The sequence below is a fragment of the Macrobrachium nipponense genome, chromosome 24 (genome assembly GCF_015104395.2).
Source record: "Macrobrachium nipponense isolate FS-2020 chromosome 24, ASM1510439v2, whole genome shotgun sequence".
Classification (NCBI taxonomy): Eukaryota; Metazoa; Arthropoda; class Malacostraca; order Decapoda; family Palaemonidae; genus Macrobrachium; species Macrobrachium nipponense.
The window spans coordinates 2,628,742-2,652,506 of NC_061091.1; the positions used below are offsets into that span (position 1 = coordinate 2,628,742).

Consider the following 23,765-nt stretch of genomic DNA (forward strand, 5'->3'; position numbering starts at 1 on the left):
ATATATATATATATTACATATATTGTTAGATGCAAGCATGACTCTCTTTCACTAATATTAAGGTACAAATATCATTTAATATCAAATTCACTATTACTTGGGGAGAATTTACACCCACCGGGCATTTTAAGTTATATGGCATCGTCCCTGGCCGGGACCTTTTCCTGGGCCTCTGGTTTAGATACAGTGGTAGGCAGGTGACTTTGATCATACGACACATGTGGCAGGGACAGAGTCGCTTAATAGCTACAATCCCCCTTGTGTGTAGGTATTCCCCGTTTGTCTGGACATTCAATATGTGGCTTCATAAGCCAGCTCAGTTTTAGAATTAACATTGCACACAAGTTGTAAACACACACGCACATGCAAACACACACAAAAAGAAACAGATGAATCCATTTATTCCAAAAGATAAGCCATACAACAGTTTCTACCATACCTTTGAACCTGGTTGCTGTCAGTAATTCATTAAAATCAAAGGAAAAGAAAGTTTATTTCTTTGTTGAGCGGAAATACTTGGCTACCGTTCCTCCTCTATGACCTGCTCACAGTGATATAACTTAACATAATTGGTAGGTTTATAATTCTCTTACAGTACAGCACAGGATGCTGTTCTGTGTTGTACTATAGATCTGTTTTGTCAATATCCCTAACGTCAACAGCTTTCAAGATGTAGGACTGCTCTGCAATTCCTGATCCATCCAATTCCAGTTGTTCAGACCCATGGAGCTTAGAATGAGATTGTTTTGAAGTCTTCTTGCTTGCTTTTCTCTTTTTCTCGTCTGCTTCCCCTTTGTGCTCATCTGTTACACCTCTCCCAGCAGGGCATCCACTCACGGTCTCTGGTTCTGCCTTGCTGCATTCTGCTTCACTGCTGTCGAACATTTTCACAGCTTGATTCATCTGTTCAGCATCGTCATCATCCCTTCCGAGATCCATTTCAAACACTTTCATGTGTATAGTATCGTCTTGGAGAGCATGTGAGATTATCTCTGAGCCTCCTCTGGACACGTCGTACTCCAAAGATGAACTGCAACTGAGATTGTTGTGGGTCATGAAGTTTCCTGGTGAGATTAAACTGACTGTGAGAGCCTTTTCCTGTTCTGTGGAAACGAGATCGAGCTGAGAATCCAGGGTGTCTGGGAGAGATTCGTCACTGTTGCCCTCAGATGGTGAATGTTTTTCCGTAGCTGTTTTACTATTCTTTTTATCTTTTCCTGATGGATTGTCTTTCCCGCGGCTTCCACCAAACAGTGAGTAAAGTTTCTTCTTACCACTTACGTTTTTGTCCTCCGATTTTTTCTTCAGGTTATGTCCAGAGTCAGATGAAGTTTCACTTGTCCCCTCAGGTGACTGTGAACTGCGTAACATGAACCTTTCAAGCAACAGCCTCCCTGCCTGAGGTGCTAAAGGTAATTTTGGTACAGAAGGCAACCCATCTCTAGCAGTTTTTCTTTTCCTGCCAACAGAAATCTTTGAACCCATGTTGTGTTTGAACTGTAAGGAACACATGGACACGCTCACATCACTTTCCATAGCACTGTAGCTTGGTGTAGAAGAGGTGTTTCCTTGCAAAGCTGTCAGCAAAACATTCCTTTCCAAAATGTCATCGCATACGAGCGTCATATCCTTTGTCTTTGGAATGATTCTCTCCTCCTGTACTTCTGGACTGCTGCTAGAAAAGTGAGAGTCTTCTGTGTGAAGAGTCCTCTGGTCTTTTTTCGCTTGTTTAAAAGCATTGGATTTGATGTGAAGATCGGCACTGGTTGTCGCCACATTCTCAGTCTGTCCCTCAGAATCATTCGAATCAGTTGTGTCAGAGTTGTTTCCATTGACACGGCTGACATCCACAAGGGAAATGACGGAACACTGCGAGCACGTGGAGCCGAGGGACAGCGTAGACCTCGAGTGGCGACAGCTGCAGTGACTCCTTCTGTCACTGACGTGCGGCAGCACCATAAGCTGCGATGGTCCTGCTCCATGCGCCAGTCTAGGAAGCTTCTTGTCACCGTGTTGGGACTCTTTGGGCACCAGTTGCGAATCCAGGTTGAGACGGAGGCTTTTGAACTTGTCGCTGTCGTCCGTCCCCACCTCAGAAACACTTCTGCTGACGATCAGGCCGTCCACTTCCACCCAGTAAGGACTCCTTCCATACCCGACGTCACAGGCCTTGATGACGTCACCTCTGGAACAGAGTCCCACCACTTCTGCTTCGTCCACTACGTCAGGAAGGCTAGTGCCAGAGGTTTCTGGGAGGAGCAGGGCAAGCAGTGCTGCTACTAGGCAGACTGCTGCTGATATTAACCAAGGAACAGATGAATAACTCATCTTTGCCTGTGTAGAATAAAGGGGAAGTCAGTGAGTTTACGGTATCAGATCACTGACACATTCCAAGGATAAAACGTAAGTAAATAATACTTTCCAGTGAATTATTAGATTACCAAACTAGAAAAAAAGACTTGTTCAAATGAAGCATCTTTTGCTTTCTTTCATCTTGTTTTTATGATTAATATATATATATATATATATATATATATATATATATATATATGTATATAATATATATATATATATATATATATATATATATAGTAGTATTATATATATATATATATATATATATATGTGTGTGTGTGTGTGTGTGTGTGTGTGTTTTTAATCACTCTTTTCCTGGAAATTTTCCAGGAAGTGGAGATCTATTTTTATGCTGTCTTGACAGTAATTAACTCTTTGTTTGAGCAGATGACACTATTGTGATAGAGATTATTTACTGAGAATTCTCATCAAAGGAAATGTCACATATGTGTTCAATAATAATAATAATAATAATAATGAATTATGAAGTTATACTTTTTATAATTAAAAAATCTAAGGACATTGAAAAAATCAAAGCAAGATAATACTGAATGTCAGTGGTATTAATTCTGGTTGGTAAAATATATATATCTTTTTTAATGAATATTCAAGTTACTAATCTTCAAATATTACATGACTATTTAGTTGAGTTTCCTTTTTGGATTAAGTACTTTTCAAAGGAATTGTATACGACTAATGTGCCAACCTAGTTCGGGATTTGAGCCTCTGCATTAATAGTTGGAATTGGAGTGATACCGACTATATTCACTCAGTTACCGGTAAGACGACATAAAGGCTATGATAACTCACGAAGCTTTAAGTTAAACTAGGTATCTCGGAACTCGGATGCATAAACTTTTTCGTCAATTGCATTCCAAATAGTCTTCCAAGACAAAACTGCTAATAATGGGAAAAACGATCCAATGCAAAATGATTCTTTATAGCGGAGGTGAGGAGACATAGTTTAACTAAGCCTGGAATTCTGGAAACTATCAAATTTGGTGTTGAAATCATCAGTTTTGATAAGATTATAATGCGCTGATCAAAACATCATTTAAATGGGAATATATGATGTATATATATACCTATATATATATATATATTAGTTATATATATATTATATATATATATATCTATATATATACATATATATATATATATATATATATATATATATATATATTATATATATATATATGTATGTATATATATATATATATATATATATATATACATCTGGTAAAAATATTTTGTTACAACAGAATTCCGTCTAATAAAAGGAGCCCATAAAAATGCCAAAATATAGCAGTTAAGTAACTATTTTTCAGAGACTTCTCTTCAGGCAAGTAATGAAGAGAGAGACAGCCGTCTCTGAAATATAGCAGTTACTTACTTTCTATATTTTGGCGTTTTTATGACCTCCTTTTATTCGATATATATAGGGCTATGTGTGTGTGTGTGTCTGTGTTCAACTGGGATTATGTTTGCATTTATTGCAAATTTCTGGCAATATGAAAAAATCCGGAGGATGTTCCAGATGCTGAAATGAAACCAATTAAAAGACGCACTTACAACAAGTACTAAAAAAGGTGTCAGAAGTTCGCCGAGCGCCGCGTGGGCCGCGCAGAGACCTACAGCCGACGCGCGGGCAGTGGTGGGCGCTATCTCCACGCTGACTACGCCCACGGCGACGCGGGCGCCGCCTGCGATCAGCATGGCGACGAACTTGAGGGATGTGGCCAGTGCTTGGACGTCCAGCCATGACTCTGAGTGAGAAGATGAGAGAAAGTCAAATGCTGTCTTTTTCTGGTTTTGAAAATGCATTTTAGGATGGGACTGCTAGCCCCACACTGGTTTGTACTCTGACGGTGAGCTACCTTGGGCAGTTAGCAGCCACATAGGTGATAGAACCTCATGGGATTCGTAATAGGATTTAACCGATAATGTCCTAATTCTGACCCGGTATACCTGGTAGGATTCTAACCTTGTTGTTCTGGCTTGTGGGGAAAATTCCATGACCACTGCACTATGAGGTTTATATATATATATATATATACTATATATATATATATTATATATATATATACACATATATATATATATACACTCAAATATTGGAACTGCAGCTCTCAAAACCTTACTTGTACGCGTCAGGGATACGCATTTGATGCAGTTGAAGGTTTATTGATAATGGAACAGTGTAGTTGTGAAACGTCGGCATTAGCGGTAAACCTTCAGTTGTATCGAATGCCTTTGTGTGCCCGCCTACAAATATATATATATATATATATATATATATATATATATATATATATATATATATATATATATATATATATATATATATATAGAATAATTATCACATCGAACCGTGATCCATTTATATATCAATTCAAGCTACAAATGTCCTTTAATATCTAAATTCACTTTACCTCCCAAATGATATATTTTCATATATGTACCGAAGGGGAATTTTTTAGTTGATAATAATTTCGTCCCCCCATGGGATCGAACCACCGTCCTAGTGGACGGGGACGAAATCAGGACAGTCAGTGACGCTATCCAATCAGCCAACAGAGACGCTATAAGTTCATATCGATTCTGACCTTACAAATATATATATATATATATATATATATATATATATATATATATATTATAAAGGGAAAGTGAGAAAATGAGATCTCATTATTGATTCTTCAGATTCAGATGACTTTTGAGACGACTCCTTAATTCATCAAAGCTGATCAAGTTCCGCAGTCTCTGAAGTCAGGAGAAAAACAAATAAACAAATGAATAACAGCAGCGAGAAGGCGCAGAAACAGTAACAATGTGGAGAACAGACTCCCAATTACATATAACACCTGAAGAGCTTCGACTTGAATAGGCAAAGGTCTCTTCTGCTTCAATATCCAATCAAATTCTCATCTCAGAATCGCGAGATGGTGCAGGTCCGTTGTCTCCATAACGCCTTTGGTGCCTGTTATATCCGAAGTTCATTGCGTTACTTATGCATCCTTATTCGATGCAAATGTAATTGATGATGGCATGATGAGGGGAGTAGTCACACCGAGGCCAGGAAGGCAGCAGGGTGTTTGCAGAAGATTAGGCAGCAGAATCTTGAATGCCTGAGGATAAGTGTGGATTTTGAATGTCATTAAAGGAAACCAGATTCGTTAGGTATCAAGGCGAACCGTTTGATTTGGATATGAGGCAGAGGAGTAAATTGAAATGTACAGCTACTTTGAACAAGTGGGGAAAATGTTAGCATAGGAGAAAGAATGGATAAGTGTATTTAGAGATGCGTTTTGAGTAAGAATAAAGGAAGGCAGGTTGGCACAAAGAGAAGATAGGGGAGTAAGACAGAAAACCCAAGGACAGATAGCATGAAATAGTTGGTATTGGGAAGGCAAAAATATCTCAGGTAACTTTGGCTTTCAGTACCTTCGACAATGGAGTTGTCAGACTTATGTTTCCGACCTAGTGTGTGTGTGTGTGCGCTTCAGTGCGCTTATTAGCCAATTAACCCAAGAACGGGTGAATGGATATCGACAAGTGTTGGTGAAAAGATTCGCGAGTACTTAGAACTCGCAGCCATCTCTGTGTTCATCAGTTATATAACCGGTCTCTTTCCAAGAGGTGTGTCCCTCATCACATACTGGGTGAAGTTTATTAACACGTTTATACTGTAATCTTTGTCTATACACCATTAATTGTGTAGCGAAAGACTACGTGACTCATTTATCTTTATGGATAAAGTTCCTCGTTGGACGAGTGGGTCACGTGCTCGCCTACCGATTAGGTAGTCGCGAGTTCGATTCCCTGCTCTGCCAGGAAGGAATCAAATGAGTTTATTTCTATTGATTAGAAATTCATTTTTCGATACAATGTGGTTCGGATTCCACAATAAGGTATAGGCAAACCAACTGGTTCCTAACCACGTAAAAATATCTAATCCTTCTGGCTTGCCCTAGGAGATCTGTTAACGAGCTCAGTGGTCTGGTTAAACTAAGGTATAGTTAACTTATACTTGTGTATGTATACAGGATAAATTAAGTATAATGCATAGACGGTGTAACTGAATACGAGAATTAACATATGACGTGGTTAAACTAAGATATAGCTAACTTATACTTGTGTATGTATACAGAATAAATTAAGTATAAATGCAAGGACGGTGCTGCTGTATACAAGAATGCACGTATGACGTGAGGCAGAATTTGAAATAACCACATTCTCGAACACATCCCGAATGAGAAACTGCCATGACGAAATCTGAACAAGCCGTTGAAACCAAAACTGGCAGACTAGCACAAAACCAATTTCACCACACACGAGTTACTGGCTTCAAAAGGCCTAGACGAGACTATTGACAAAACCCAGAGATGGAGAAGGAACTCAAATTATCTCTAGGTTGTTTTAATGATTAAATTCAGTTCCAGCGAATACGAAAATTGTACTCGAGCGTAATTATTGTTAGATCGTACCGGGTTTTTCGGATTTCTTGTGAAAAACACACACACACACACACATATATATATATATATATATATATATATATACAATATATATATATATATATATATATATAATATATATATATATATATATATATATATATATATATATAAATATGAATTTTTATCACATCACCGTGACTCATATACATGCATTAAGCTACAAAAGTCATTTAATATCCAATTCGCTCTACCTCGGAATTCATATTATTTTCATATAGGTATGTTAACCGAAGGTGAATTTTTTTCAGTTGATAATAATTTCGTCCTCTCGTGGGTTTGAACCAGCGCACAGAGGAGAAATCAGGACTCCAGTTAACATGTATGGAAATATATTAATTCCGAGGTCGAGCGAATTGGATATTAAAGGACATTTATAGCTTGATATATATATATATATATATATATATATATATATATATATATATATATACACACACAAAAGTGAGTTGTTTATAAATTGATAAATGTGGGGAAGTATTTTGCTCGAAAATTCCAAAATATACAATATACCATATTTGCAATTTTTGAGATCGATTTTTTTCATTCAAGAGAACGCGCTTATACAAATAATATCTCTCAACACTACATAGTAGAATCCCATTACAATTCCTTGCATTCTTCAAAACAATTGAAACACAGAACACCTGAATCACCTTACACTAACTGGACGAGAACTTGCCTCGCAATACGTACCACAAAGTACGACATTACCTTTCACTAACTGCGTCACCGAGATCACCACAATGGAAGCAGCTGCTGTGAGCATGAGATGAATGACCAGGTAAGCCCGTCTGTACAACTGAGTCGTCAGAACAGCCGCCAAGATCACCGCAGCGCCTTCCACTCCAGCGCTCAGGAGGATCCCCAGGTCGCTCCTGGTTCCAAGGACTGAGGTGGAGCGCTGGAATGGTCTTCTTCCTTTATCCAGTTCCCCTCGTCCAAGCTCGGTCTCCGCTCCGCTGGCTTCTTCTTCGTCGTCTCCAAAGACCGGGAGGTCATTCCGGAAGAGGCTGTCGGTCATTGATACAGCGAACCTGGAGGATTCAAGTTTTGTGCGACTGAATTTTTTTTAAAAGTTAAAATCATCATTTGGTGTCTGATGTATAAAGTTTCATTCATATATTGTCCTATTTGCTTAATTATATTCTCCCCTGAGGCTTTCAACGCCGTCTTTTTCCAGTAACTCTCAAATCAGCCTGTCAAGCTTTGGCTAAAAGAGATCAGATGGAAGCAAAGGCGTTATTACTGCATGCAAAAGCAAAACTTAAGAACTATAGCTCTGTAAGTAAAGCGTGATCATTAAAGTGATCACACTTTACTTACGCACCCGTCATGTTCTTACTTTTTGCTTTTGCATGCAATAATGATAACTTTTTTCCTTCCGTCTGTGACTATAATGACTATACTCTCACTTCCAGATGTGATCACTACTGATCATTCCTTAGCTTTCAAGATTTGGCTTCCTTCCTTACTGATCACGCTCTTGCTTCGAGCTATGATCAGTACCGATCATACTCTCACCACTTTGATCAGTAATGACCATGCTCTATTTTCCTTTCAATTTAAAGTGTCCGTAGTGCCAAGCGACCATATCCTCACTTCCAGCTTTCACCAGATACTCTCATATTTCCTTACTGTCCCAATTCATCAGCTCCTAGTCTGTTTATTACTCGTATCTCACTCCCATATTTCACAGAACCAATTGCATTGCTGTCATCAGGAAGTGAAGTCGTTACTGGAAACGGGCTCGTTTCCGGCGGCCCGGACCAACCCGGCACAACCCAACCCGGCATAACCCAACCCAACCTGGCCCAGCCCGACCCAACCTGGCCCAGCCCGACCCAACCTGGCCCAGCCCGACCCAACCCAGCCTGGTCCGACACGGCCCGACCCAGCCAAACCCAACCCGACCTGGCCCGACCCAACACAACCCAGCCCGACCCAACACAACCCAGCCCAACCCAACACAACCCAGCCCAATCCCAACGCTATTCTAATGCTAATATCTCCAAAAGTAGCATTGAAGATAAAAGAAAAATTCTTCAGCAGATAAAACCTTACGTCTTTAAATTTCATCCCACATAAGGTTTATTTTTAGATAATAATTAACTCATACTTAAATGATGTTTTAATCATTGCATTATAACTTTCTCAAAAATTTATATCAGCACCAAATTCGATAGTCCTCGAATACAAGGCTTAGTTAAACTATGTTTCCTCACCTCCATAAAGAATCATTTCGCATTGGGTCGTTGTCATATTATTAGCAGATTGATGTTGGACGACTATTTGAAATGCAATTAACAATAACGTTTATGTAGCAGAGAGTTCCGAGATGCCTAGTTAAGCCCTTTGATGGTTCAACTTGAAGCTTTGAGAGTTTATCGGCTTTAGGGCGTCCCTACTTGTATTATTATGTTAAGGCTCTTAACGCAGGAGCCAGTTACTCAAATCTTGACATGTATCAAATCTACGAACGCAATCCCAGTCCTATCTAACCCTTCGTACTACAGTAAGTTGATTTGTTCAAGTCTGGGTTTACTGTTTCTGTTTATCCAGCTTCTCCTCTTTTAGGAAGTTCTGTTTGATTACCTATACTCTGTTTTTTTTTTTCCATATGTCCATCCGCATGTGGTGTTTCCGCATGGTAACACTGCATCCCGGGCCTTAAATAGTTACGCTATGTGCAAGTTTTAGGTAAATAAAAGGATATCTGGGTGTACATTTGCAATTGAAAAGTGTTTTAATAATTTACTGTATGCGAATTACACCGTTAATATTCGAAATAGGATATTATTTGAAGCCCTGGACGCAGTGTTACCATGTGCAAACACCAGGCGGATGGACAGATGGAAAAAAACAGAGTATAGTAGTGTCTAACAGCAGGTTGGTTTCACGCAAATGTATGATTCTTGTTTTTATACGCGCGGCTTTTATTTGCCTTCCATTGTCTTTCAGCTGCAAATAACTAGTCGTCACAAGAGAATACAACTGTATTATTGTTATTGTTGTTTAGTGGTGGTGGTAGTAGTAGTTGCAGTAACGAGAACATAAATAGACACGTACGGTGATGATTTTGAAAGAAAGCTGCAGCGTAACCGTACGATATATATTTTTTTTTCATACTCTTATTTTTGTGCATGAAAGATCTCTTGACTACTGAAGAGTAAATGTAAAGGTCTCTTGCGAGAGAGAGAGAGAGAGAGAGAGAGATAGAGAGAGAGAGAGAGATTAGAGAGAGAGGAGAGAGAGAAAGAGAGAGAGAGGATCTGGTGCCTTGTTCAGCATCTTCCATGGGATTGCGACTGCGTGCGTTTTTTTCTCTTTATGGGACGGGTGTTTTTGTGATGTTTCTATATTTGCTTGCAAGCGGTTTTGGTGTTTTTTTCGTATATATATATATATATATATATATATATATATATATATATATATATATATATTATTGCTGTAATACGAGTTTTTTCACGTAAGTGGGGCGATTTGGTTTCCACCTTCTCAGTTATTATTATTATTATTTTTTATGTTATTTCCATCTATCGTTCTTTGGTTCTTAGGGCCTGATCTTGTGCCGCTGTTATCATTCCTTCAGTTTCTTTCTTGAGCTCTCCCCTCAGTAGCCATTGCCACGTGTCATCGCTGGCTAGTTCTTTAGTCTGTCTCATGTATTGTCCGTGCATTGGTTTGTTATGCCATTCCTCTGTTCTGCTTGTCTTCCTCCTGTCTCTGTATATTTCTGGGTCTTCGTCTATTTTTATCAGTCCTTCTTCCCATGCACTCTTGAGCCACTCGTCTTCACTGGTTTTCAGATATTGTCCCAGTGCTCTGTTCTCGATGTTGATGCAGTCCTCTATGCTTAGTAGTCCCTTCCCTCCTTCCTTTCGTGTTATGTATAGTCTGTCCGTATTTGCTCTTGGGTGTAGCGCTTTGTGTATTGTCATATGTTTCCTCGTTTTTTGGTCTATGCTGCGAAGTTCTGCTTTCGTCCATTCGACTATTCCTGCGCTGTATCTGATTACTGGCACTGCCCATGTGTTTATGGCTTTTATCATATTTCCGCGTGAGTTTTGACTTGAGTATCGCTTTGAGTCTCTGTATATATTCTTTCCTGATCGTGTCCTTCATCTCTTGGTGTTTTATATCCCCTCCTTCCATTATTCCCAGGTATTTGTATCCTGTCTCATCTATGTGTCTGATGTTGCTCCCATCTGGTAGCTTTATCCCTTCAGTCCTTGTTACTTTGCCCTTTTGTATGTTGACTAAGGCACATTTTTCTATTCCAAACTCCATCCTGATGTCCCCAGATACAATCCTTACAGTCTGGATTAGGGTATCTATTTCCTTGATGCTCTTACCATACAGCTTGATGTCGTCCATGAACATCAGATGGTTGATTCTGTAGCCTCTTTTCTTGAGTTGGTAACCAGCATCCATCTTCTGCAGTACTTTTGTCACGGGAATCATGGCTACTACGAAGAGTAGTGGGGACAGTGAGTCGCCCTGGAAGATCCTTCTCCTGATATTAACCTCTGCTAGTCTTATTCCAGAGCTTGTAAGTAGTGTATTCCAGTTGTGCATTGTATTTTTGAGGAAGCTGATGGTGTTTTCCTCTGCCCCATATATTTTCAGGCATTCTATTAGCCATGTGTGTGGTATCATGTCGAAGACTTTCTTATAGTCAATCCATGCCATGCTTATTACTATTATTATTATTATTATTATTTAAGAATGTTCCTTGGTGAGGTTTGGCACGAGGGGTGTGGTTGTTTATTGGTGGGGTGTGGGGGGGAGTACTGTGGGAGCATTCTTCTGCGCATGAGCAGCAAAATTCCGTAATCAGGAGGTTTCTGCATTCTCTCTCTCTTATTTAAACGCATCCAGACCTGATTGGAAATCGGTCAGCTGCGACCAGCCTCAATAGAAAGGTCAGTCACTTCCTGAAGTGATTAACCCCCTCTAAACGATCGATTGGATTCTGTGCTGCATTAGTTGCCAACATAGTCAGTGATGTTTTCACATCACTTGGGAAGTGGGTAGAGACCAGGAGTTCGATCCCACGGGTGGGGGAGGGGAAGGTTCGTGCCGTAAATTGAAAGTTCATTGAGCTGTTGACCTGAGAAGTGGTTAGGCTCTGGTTGGTAGTGCACTTTGGTGGGTCGGATTCTTGGTGCTAGCAACCTCTGTGCAAAATTATTTACTGAGGACTAAATGGTTAAAACTTTGGAATCGCCCTCTTTTGGATATATATAGATAGATAGATATATCATCATATATATATGTGTATATATATATATTAATACTATATATATATATATATTATTATATATATGTATATATATATATGTATATATATATGTGTGTGTGTGATATATATATAATTATATATATATATAATATATATATTAATAGATATATGTATATATATATGTATCTATATCATATATATATATAATAGTATATTAGTTATATATCTATAGATATATGGGATATATATATATATATGTCATATAATATATATATCTCTATATACTAATATATATCATATATATATATATCTATCTACATAATATATATATACATATTTATATCTATCTAATGGTATACATTAATATATATATTATAATATTATATTTATAATATAATCTATCTGTACTATGTAATACATATACTACTCTCTACATCTATTATATCTCTATACTATCTCTGTTATATCTATATCTATGGATCTCTATATATTATATTTAATTATACATCTTATATATACATAATATATTATATACATAATATATATAGATATTATATATATATATTATCTAAGATTCCTATTCATCGTAGGGGAGGGGAGAACCCTATGAGCTTGTTCCATATGAATATGGGTTATCATTTAAATAAGAACAAATACATAATTATAATGATAAGCCATTCGTACATTCTTAAGTTTTTCATTTCATGCGCAGATGCTCGTGACGGAATGTTTAGTACACTTTTTAAGCTTCTTCAAAATTCGTCTCATCTTTTCTCGAAGTATTTTGTGGACTGTCAGAGAGAGCCAAGACCCGTCTACCTATAGATACGAAATCGCCTCCATAGACACGGGAAAAAACCTTAGCCACTCCAGCCTCTGGCCAGAGTCACTTGTGATTTCCTTTCACTCCCAAATCTATATATTTGAAAAGTTCTGGTCAAGGTCATGTTCTTGACATTCACGGGTAATACTCCCCCACCCCTTCCGAGGGATGACTTCTAGAGATGTGGTTTCCAGGGGCCTTCTTTTATGACCATAAACATTCCAGCAGAGACAGGGAATGAAAAAAAAAAAATAGTAAAACGTAATGGCTGCTTTACACTTATGGGCGAAGTTGCCTGGAGTGGAAACCACTTTGATGGGTTCGATTTTATGGAGGTTATAGTCTCTCTCTCTCTCTCTCTCTCTCTCTCTCTCTCTCTCTCTCTCTCTCTCTCTCTGAACAGAATAGTTGTTGAGATGATTTTTTTTCTTTCGGTTTCCCACTGAACAGTAGTTTTACAAATAACAACTTTACCCCCCTCCCCTCCACCGCCTCACCTCTCTCTCTCTCTCTCTCTCTCTCTCTCTCTCTCTCTCTCTCTCTCTTTTGCACAATTGTGCTCTACATTCATTCGAAGACGTAACAGGACCTTGGTTTAAACGGGAGGACTTTTAAGAGATATTTTATTCGTGAAAGTTTCGATTTTTCTAGGACTAACTTTCCCCATCGTCTAGTAGCCCTCAAATCCTTTTTTTAAAAAGGTCCTGTTAGTAGTGTTTATATATATATATATATATATATTATATATATATATATATATATATATATATAATATATATATATATATATATATATATATATACATATATATATATATAATACTAGCAGGACCTCTTTTTGATAGGATATTACGGCTACTGGACCAGAGAGAGAGAGAGAGAGAGAGAGAGAGAGAGAGAGAGAGCTGCAATTCAGTCTATAAAGAATTCTTTTCAAGGAAGTTTGAACAGAATCTCACTTTTACACTGCAGTTTTTGAAGGAGAGAGAGAGAGAGAGAGAGAGAGAGAGAGAGTGGAGAGAGGATACATAACCTCAAATCAACACTCGAAAGTTGGTTAAACCCAAGTACGGTCTCTTTATAGTTGAGTTTTGGGGGGCAAGGGCGTTAGGGGGGGGGGGGGGGGAAGTTGCCCCTAAACTTAGCGGCCGGAGGCAGGTAAACTTCAACAAGGCAATCGAACTTTTCCAGGGAGTCTTCTCCTATGCACCGGTCTTCCGCAGATCTTTTGTATTGGGCAATTTTACGTTAAAGAATACGTGTAATAATCGTTGGGTAACTTAAGTATTCTCTGGGGGCAAGAATTTCAAGTCTGTGAATCCTGTAGACTTTTTCCATTTGAATATCACTTTTCATGTTTCGTACAATAATAACTTCAAGGTTTGGTGACGTCATGTCTAATTTGTAGTGGTAAGTGATGCAACTATTCGTGTTACAACAACGAATTGACAATACGTGGAATAATATTATATGAAAATATTATTTATAACCTAACAAAATCACGTTTACCAATACTAGAGCATTTACAGCAACGATTGTCGAAATTATATTCTAAGTGAACGTGAATTTCGATACATGGAACATTATTCTATTGAAAATATTATTTTTAATCTTACAAAATCATGTTTACCAATACTAGAGCCATTTGCAGCAACCGTTGAATAAATGACAAATAAATGAAAACATGAATCACTCGTCAAAATTATTTCATTCATTACGGAAGCTTTAGCGAGCATATCAACTTCCCCAAATGGTAAATACGAAGGTCCTGTTTTTTTTAGCAAAAGCGCAGGCATTTCGTCAGTCATAATTAAAACAACGAAAGGCTGTAAACAGTGTTTGGCTTGGTACACAGAATTTAGTAGCTATTTGTCTGATTCGTTTATCAAAACCAAACATTAAACCATCATTTTCATTTATCAAAACAAATATAATGAGGTTTTTTATCCGTTACAAAATAGCTTCCAACGGCCATCGTTAGATTTATCAAATATATTATGGAACTGACCAGCGATAGCTATGTTGGAATCAATGATTTCTGGAATACTTTTGTATACGAGAAATGGTTGGGAATAGATCAGTCATATTTATGTTGGAATCAATGATTTCTGGAATAGTTTTATATATTAGGAATGCCTGGGAATAGATCTGTCATAGTTATGTAGGAATCAATGATTTCTGGAATAGTTTTTTATACGAGAAATGGCTGGGAATAGATCAGTCATAGTTATGTTGGAATCAATGATTTCTGGAATGGTTTTGTATACCAGAAATAGCTGGGAATAGATTAGTCATAGTTGTGTTGGAATCAATGATTCCTGGAATAGTTTTATATATCAGGAATGCGTGGGAATAGATCAATCATAGTTATGTTGGAATCAAAGATTTCTGAATAGTTTCGTATACGAGAAAAAGCTGGGAATAGATTAGTCATAGGTATGTTGGAATCAATGATATCTGGAATAGTTTTGTATAAGAGAAATGGCTGGGAATAGATCGGTAATGATGTTGGAATCAATGATTTCTGGAATAGTTTTGTATACGAGGAAGAGCTGGGAATAGATTAGTCATCGTTATGAGGGAATCAGTGACATTTTAAACTTCTGCAGCAGCGCCGAAATTCTCTAATAAAATATATTTATTTAAATTGTATTATCAGGCGCCTTTTCAACCCTATAGACGCCAGATTCACCCAATAAATGGCTGGTTTTTAGCCTAGTCCAAATTCGAGGACCGTACGTCACGTTCGAAAAAAATAAATGAATAAATAAATAAAACAATGGCGTCATACGTCCTTCCTGGAACTTCTAACTCTCGCTATGATTCTATGGTAGATTCACATCAACTGTGCATTTGATGTCTGGGCCCGTCCCTTACGACGCTCCTGATTGGCTGTTGATAAGCCAGTCACAGGACTGGAAACTCTCCTCAGTCTCTCGAGAGAGTTCACATAGGCAGGATGTATGTTCCACCACCTCTCCTGAGGGATAGTACTTCTTTCAAACGTATCCCTTAGGAGAGACGGAGAGTTTCCAGCGCTGTCATTGGCTTATCAACAGCCAATCAGAGCATCGTATGGATACGGGCCTAGACATTAAATCCAAAGTTGATGTGAATCTACTATAGTACCTACTTCACGACATTCCAGATTCACAGGACATATTATTCCGTATTTACTCGAGTAACCAGCGGCGCTAACGTAAAGTTTGCCTGTTTATAGATGAGCGTCACGTCCCTGGGAAATTTTTTCAAACTTTGGTCATCTCTCTCTCTCTCTCTCTCTCTCTCTCTCTCTCTCTCTCTCTCTCTCTCTGCCCTCATGAAACATTAAATTTTCGTTGTGTGTAGACGGTTAATTTTTGGGAAAACGTCAGCGCCCCATTTTGATAATTTTTTCTTGAATAATGTATAACTCGGTTCATCCAGTCTGAATAGCGAAGGGAGAGTTCGTAAGTTGTGTTTTTTTGCTTTTGTTTTTTTGTGAAGTATGGCGGGGCATGGTTTCATAAGTGTGGACACATGCGTGCAGACATACATTTAAACACACACACACACATATATGTTTGTGTTTTATATAGGTGTCCATAAAGTCCCAGTACCATTACAAGCAATAAATACTTCTAATGGTACTGGGACTTTATGGACACCCTGTATACTGGATTCACCCGTAAATCACCATCTAAAACATGAATTTAGCAGTGGTTAGTATCTTGCTTTTTTTTATCACTTGGGGCCACGTCTGAATACTGAATATAGAAACTGGCCCTTTGTGGTACATCTGATAGCTTTTGGTACAAATTTAAGCGTTCAGACTCATAGCAAGGCTTCACAAAGGGTTGTGAATCCCTTGGTATAGGAAATTCTCTTAAGTGAAGGAAGATTATTTACGCTGAAAGTAGACTGCATTCACTCTGTTACATTGTAGATCCAATTTATTTTAATAAATTTTACGATAAAAAATATAACTGATGCACAATTATAAAACAAGAAAGTGCAGTTACAATTACTATGTAAATAACAGTTAATAGATTCAGTGATGCTGACCTTACTAACAGAATTCATGACTACTAACATGAAAGTACACAACTGTCGTTGAATCTCTAGCCTGCATTGATTTTGAAACCGTTCCTGCGAACCTGCATTGATTGGAATCGAAGGTTTCACCAATATCCTACTTCTCTCTCTCTCTCTCTCTCTCTCTCTCTCTCTCGCCACCCAAAACAAACAAACACAGACGCAAAACTTTGTAAAACAAACGGGCGACGTTTCCCCCTTCAGTTTGTCAGCAACTTCCATCCGAAGTTTTAAGACGAGTTTTGGGGACAGTCGATCCGAACTTCAGACGCGAAAAGTAGATCTAATTGGATTTCCTTTACCCTGAATATTTGCCCACGAGGGAAGTTAGTTTCGAGACGAGTCATCGCTGTATTATTGCTCTTTTATTATTATTGTAGTTGTTGGTCTCATCGTCGTTGAGCTCTGCGGTTTTTCTTATTAGATCATATAAGTTTCAAACCAAATTACTTAAGTGTTATAATTGTCATTATCATTAATGTTTATGGGTTTTTAGATTTCTGTAAAAGAAAACTCTTGTGTCGACTTCGTCCGTCAGCCTTCAGATCTTAAAGAAACTACTAAGGCTAGAGATCTGCAAATTGGTACGTTGATCAACCACCCTCCATCCATCAAAACTACGAAATTGCAACCCTCTAGACTCAGTAGTCTTTATTTTATTTAAGATTTAAGTTAGCTATGGATCGTGCATCTGGCAGCGCTTTCTTGACGGTCAATAGTTGATGGTTTCATACAGCATTTTTTACTTGTTTTTATTGGATCTTATTGAATTAGGACTTCATTTAGGTAGCAACAGAAGCCTCTCTTCAAATTCGAGTTTACATCATTATATTTTGTTTTCCTTTTAATAATTGCAACCTCTTACATAAAAGTGATTTACTGCAAATAAATCTTGCTTTTAAAATTACTCATTAATCCCTCGGTCAGTCCTTAGGAGAGAATTTGATTCTGTTGCTTGGCTTATTATTATTATTATTAATTATTATTATTATTATTATTATTATTGTTGTTGTTGTTGTTGTTGTGTTTATTGATGAGCATTCTCCTAGATTCACCCGTATCTCGCAAAATATGCAAAATAGATTATATAGAAAAAAAATCCTGTCGAATCCCACAAACAATAGTAAGCCCACGACAAAATACGATAAAACCTATAATAAAAGCAAAGGAAACTGGATACTAACTCTAATCCTATTGATCATTTGGTCCCAGGTATGTAATTAGTAAAAGGGGAAAAAAATTAGCGGTAGAAATTCGGTTGCTCGAAATTCAGTCCTAATTCCAGTGTAATTCAAAAAGGTAAATCTCGCAAAAAGTGTAAAAAGACTAAATAGCTTTAATACTAAAAACGTTATTCTTCGAATCGTTCAAATCTATAGAAAAATGAATAAGAGTAAGCCAAATTACGATCAATAGAAAGCTATTACAAAGTAGGCTCATTGGTTAATAAAATTCAATCCCGCAAATGTCAAAATTCAATCTAGCAAATGTCAAAATTCAACCCAGCAAATGTCAAAATTGAACCCAGCAAATATCATAATTCAACCCAGCAAATGTCAAAATTCAACCCCGCAAATGTCAAAATTCAACCCAGCAAATGTCAAAATTCAACCCAGCAAATATCATAATTCAACCCAGCAAATGTCTAAATTCAACCCAGCAAGTATCATAATTCAATCCAGCAAATGTCAAAATTCAATCCAGCAAATGTCAAAGTTCAATCCAACAAATGTCAAAATTCAATCCAGCAAATGTCAAAATTCAATCCAGCAAATGTCATAATTCAATCCAGCAAATGTCAAAATTCAATCCAGCAAATGTCAAAGTTCAATCCAACAAATGTCAAAATTCAATCCAACAAACAAATCCCCGTCAAAATTCAATCCCGCAAATGTCAAACTCCAACCCAGTCAAGAATGTCAAATCAAATCCGCAAATGTCAAAATTCAATCCAGCAAATGTCAAAACTCAACCCAGCAAATGACATAATTCAATCCAGAAAATGTCATAATTCAATCCAGCAAATGTCAAAATTCAATCCAGCAAATGTCATAATTCAATCCAGCAAATGTCAAAATTCAATCCAGCAAATCTCATAATTCAATCCAGCAAATGTCAAAATTCATTCCAGCAAATATCATAATTCAATCCAGTAAATTTCAAAATTCACTCCTGAAAATCTCAAAATTCAATCCAGCAAATGACATAATTCAATCCAGCAAAAGTCAAAATTCAACCCAGCAAATGTCAAAATTAAACCCTGCAAATGTCAAAATTCAATCCTGCAAATATCATAATTCAATCCAGTAAATTTCAAAATTCAGTCCCGAAAATGTCAAAACTCAATCCAACAAATGTCAAAATTCAGTCCAGCAAATCTCATAATTCAATCCAGCAAATGTCAAAGTTCAATCCAGCAAATGTCAAAATTCAATCCAGCAAATATCATAATTCAATCCACCCGTAAACTTTCAAATTCAATCCCGAAAAGAAAATCTCAAAAAAATTCAATCAGAAATGTCAAAATTCAATCCAAGAAATGTCAAAATTCAATCCAGCAAATGTCAAAATTCAATCCAGCAAATCTCATAATTCAATCCAGCAAATGTCAAAATTCAATCCAGCAAATCTCATAATGCAATCCAGCAAATGTCAAAATTCATTCCAGCAAATATCATAATTCAAAATTCCAGTACTCAATTCAGTAAATTTCAAAATTCACTCCTGAAAATCTCAAAATTCAATCCAGCAAATGACATAATTCAATCCAGCAAATGTCAAAATTCAACCCAGCAAATGTCAAAATTAAACCCAGCAAATGTCAAAATTCAATCCTGCAAATATCATAATTCAATCCAGTAAATTTCAAAATTCAGTCCCGAAAATGTCAAAACTCAATCCAACAAATGTCAAAATTCAGTCCAGCAAATGTCAAAATTCAATCCAGCAAATGTCAAAATTCAATCCAGCAAATGTCAAAATTCAATCCAGCAAATGTCATAATTCAATTCAGCAAATGTTAAAATTCAATCCAGCAAATATCATAATTCAATCCAGTAAATTTCAAAATTCAATCCCAAAAATCTCAAAATTCAATCCAGGAAATGTCAAAATTCAATCCAAGAAATGTCAAAATTTAATCCAGCAAATGTCAAAATTCAACCCAGCAAATGTCAAAATTCAATCCAGCAAATATTATAATTCAATCCAGTAAATTTCAAAATTCAATCCCGAAAATGTCAAAACTCAATCCAGCAAATGTCAAAGCTCAATCCAACAAATGTCAAAATTCAGTCCAGCAAATGTCAAAATTCAATTCACGTAGTTTCACACAACTCACCAAGCAAAGACCACGATGAGAGTGTGCTTCCGAAGCCTCGGGGTCTTGAACAAGGTCACCAAGCTGCCCCAGGGCACGTCCTGGTACACGTGGGCGGCCAGGTGCTCCAGCTGGGCGTGGACCGTGGGCGGCAGGACCAGGTGGTTGTGTCTGGCGAGCTGGCTGGACACGAGGCGCGCCCTCCGAGTCTTCCCCCGCGTGAGTAGCCATCGTAGAGACTCTGGGATATTCCTGGGTGGATTGGAGGAGGAGGAGTGGAGAGAAAGGAGAAAGGAGAGGAGGTAGGAGGAGGGTTAGAGGAGGAAGGAGGAATGGAGGAGGAGAAGGAGGAGGAGGCGGAGGAGGAGGAGGAGAAGGAGGAGGAGGAGGAGTGGAGGAGGAGTAGGTGGAGAAGGAGAAGGAGGTGGAGGAGGCGGAGGAGAAGAAGGAGCAAGAATAGGAGAAGGAGGAGGAGGAGAATGAGAAGGGGGAGGAGGATGAGGAGAAGGAGGAGGAGGAGGAGAATGCGAAGAAATAGGAGAAGGAGAAGGAGGTGGAGGAGGGGTAGGAGAAGGAGAAGGAGTAGTAGAAGGAGATGGAGAAGGAGGAGATGAAGGAAGAGAAGGAGAAGGAGAAAAAGAATGAGGAGAAGGAGAAGCAGAAGGAGAAGGAGCAGGAGGAGAATGAGAAGGAGAAGAAGGAGAAGGAGGATGAGGAGAATGCGAAGAAATAGGAGAAGTAGAAGGAGGTGGGGGAGGAGTAGGAGAAGGAGAAGGAGTAGTAGAAGGAGATGGAGAAGAAGGAGATGAAGGAGGAGGTGGAGAAGCAGAAGGAGGAGGAGAAGGAGGAGGAAGAGACGGAGAAGGAAAAGGAAATGGAGAAGGAGAAGGTGATGAAGGTGGAGAAGCAGAAGGAGAAGGAGAAGCAGATTGAGGAGGAGGAGGAGACGGAGAAGGAGAAGGAAATGGAGGAGTAGAAGGAGGGGAAGGGGAAGGAGAAGCAGGGGAAGGAGAAAGAGGAGGAGGAAGAGGAGTAGTAGAAGGAGATGGAGAGAAGGAGATGAATAAGGAGGTGGAGGAGTGTGGAGAGGAGAATGTAAGAATAAGGAGAAAAGGAGGAGGAGGAGTAGGAGAAGGAGAAGGAGATGGAGAAGGAGAAAGAGAATGAAGATGAAGGAGAAGGAGAAGATGAGAATGGAGGAGAGGAGAAGAGAGGAGAGGAGGAAGGAGGAGGAGGAGAAAGATTGGTGGATTACACAATTTTCAAATTATCTTAAAAGTAATATTGCAAGACATTTAGAGTGCATGTTTAATTATAGTAAAATTAATTCAAAACCAAAGAACAAAGCGAGATAGATAACATACATTATGCATGAATAATTATATTGTTTTAATTAGACGAAGGAGTGAGGTAAAAGCTTGCTTTACTGAAATGTTTTTATTTTATCAGCAAAGAGTTTTTGCACATTTAGAAAGCGCGGGTAATCATAATGATAATAGTATTAATAATGCTTTCTTATTATCTTTCATCATGATATCTAGGAGATTTGTAATGTTTTGTTAATAACAAGAGCTTTTGAACATTTATAAACCCGGGTAATTATATACTAATAATAATAATAATAATAATAATCATAATAATAATAATAATAAATTATTTTTATTATTTTTTATCATTATTATTATTATTATTATTATTATTATTATTATTATTGTTATTATTATTATTATGATATCACAATAATAATAACAATAATAATAATAATAATAATAATAATAATAATAATAATGATAATAATAATAATAATAATAATAATGTTATTTTCTGAATTTCTTACATCATAGATTCTGGGCCAATTAACTCTCTCTTCTCTCTCTCCTCTTCTCTCTCTCTATCTCCTCTCTTCTCTCTCTCTCTCTTCCCGCTCTCGCTACATTATTATTCATTCCCCTGACCCCCGATAACGACGGAGAGAAAAAAAAAGCAAAAAAAAAAAATCTTGGCATATGACTTAGCAAGACCCAGGGATTATTTCCTTTAAAGAAAACATTAAATATTTTTTGTTTATTATTTTTAATCTCATTATAACCCTGTTTAGAAGGTCAGGTGTATTTCACATTTTAAGGAGCTTATAAAAATTAGAATAAAATAAAAATAGTGATTATCGTAAGGTACGTAGATGATTTATGATACCGAGTCCAAGGAGATAGAAAGCGAATTGGGCCCTAAAGATGATGCTGTTTCAAATGAATAATAATAATAATAATAATAATAATAATAATAATAATAATAATAATAATAATAATAATAATAATAATAATAAAAAAGACAAGAGTAAGGGAAATATAGCCAGTAACTACAGGCCTATCACCTGCCTACCAATAATGTGGAAGTTACTAACAGGTATCATCAGTGAAAGGCTATATAACTACCTAGAGGAGACAAACACCATCCCCACCAACAGAAAGGCTGCAGAAGGAAGTGTAGGGGCGCAAAAGACCAGCTCCTGATAGACAAAATGGTAATGAAGAACAGTGGGGAGAAGGAAAACCAACCTAAGCATGGCATGGATAGACTATAAGAAAGCCTTCGACATGATACCACACACATGGCTAATAGAATGCCTGAAAATATATGGGGCAGAGGAAAACACCATCAGCTTCCTCAAAAATACAATGCGCAACTGGAATACAATACTTACAAGCTCTGGAATAAGACTAGCAGAGGTTAATATCAGGAGAGGGATCTTCCAGGGCGACTCACTGTCCCCACTACTCTTCGTAGTAGCCATGAATTCCCATGACAAAGTACTACAGAAGATGGATGCCGGCTACCAACTCAAGAAAAGAGGCAACAGAATCAACCATCTGATGTTCATGGACGACATCAAGCTGTATGGTAAGAGCATCAAGGAAATAGATACCCTAATCCAGACTGTAAGGATTGTATCTGGGGACATCAGGATGGAGTTTGGAATAGAAAAATGCGCCTTAGTCAACATACAAAAAGGCAAAGTAACGAGAACTGAAGGGATAAAGCTACCAGATGGGAGCAACATCAAACACATAGATGAGACAGGATACAAATACCTGGGAATAATGGAAGGAGGGGATATAAAACACCAAGAGATGAAGGACACGATCAGGAAAGAATATATGCAGAGAACTCAAGGCGATACTCAAGTCAAAACTCAATGGAGGAAATATGATAAAAGCCATAAACACATGGGCAGTGCCAGTAGTCAGATACAGCGCAGGAATAGTGGAATGGACGAAGGCAGAACTCCGCAGCATAGATCAGAAAACCAGGAAACATATGACAATACACAAAGCACTACACCCAAGAGCAAATACGGGCAGACTATACATAACACGAAAGGAAGGAGGGAGAGGACTTACTAAGTATAGAGGACTGCGTCAACATTGAGAAC

General features: G+C 37.7%; 1 protein-coding gene across 1 annotated transcript in view; it reads right to left on the minus strand.

Moving 5' to 3' along the window:
• Positions 1-624: 624 nt before the first annotated feature.
• LOC135205685 (uncharacterized) overlaps positions 625-23,765 on the minus strand; it is a 96,065-nt gene continuing 72,924 nt past the window's right edge. The window contains exons 8-11 of the mRNA XM_064236601.1: positions 20,357-20,587; positions 7,587-7,909; positions 3,928-4,121; positions 625-2,334 (exon numbers count right to left, since the gene is read on the minus strand). Coding sequence (XP_064092671.1) covers positions 625-2,334; positions 3,928-4,121; positions 7,587-7,909; positions 20,357-20,587 — 2,458 coding nt within the window. The remainder of the gene's footprint in view (positions 2,335-3,927; positions 4,122-7,586; positions 7,910-20,356; positions 20,588-23,765) is intronic.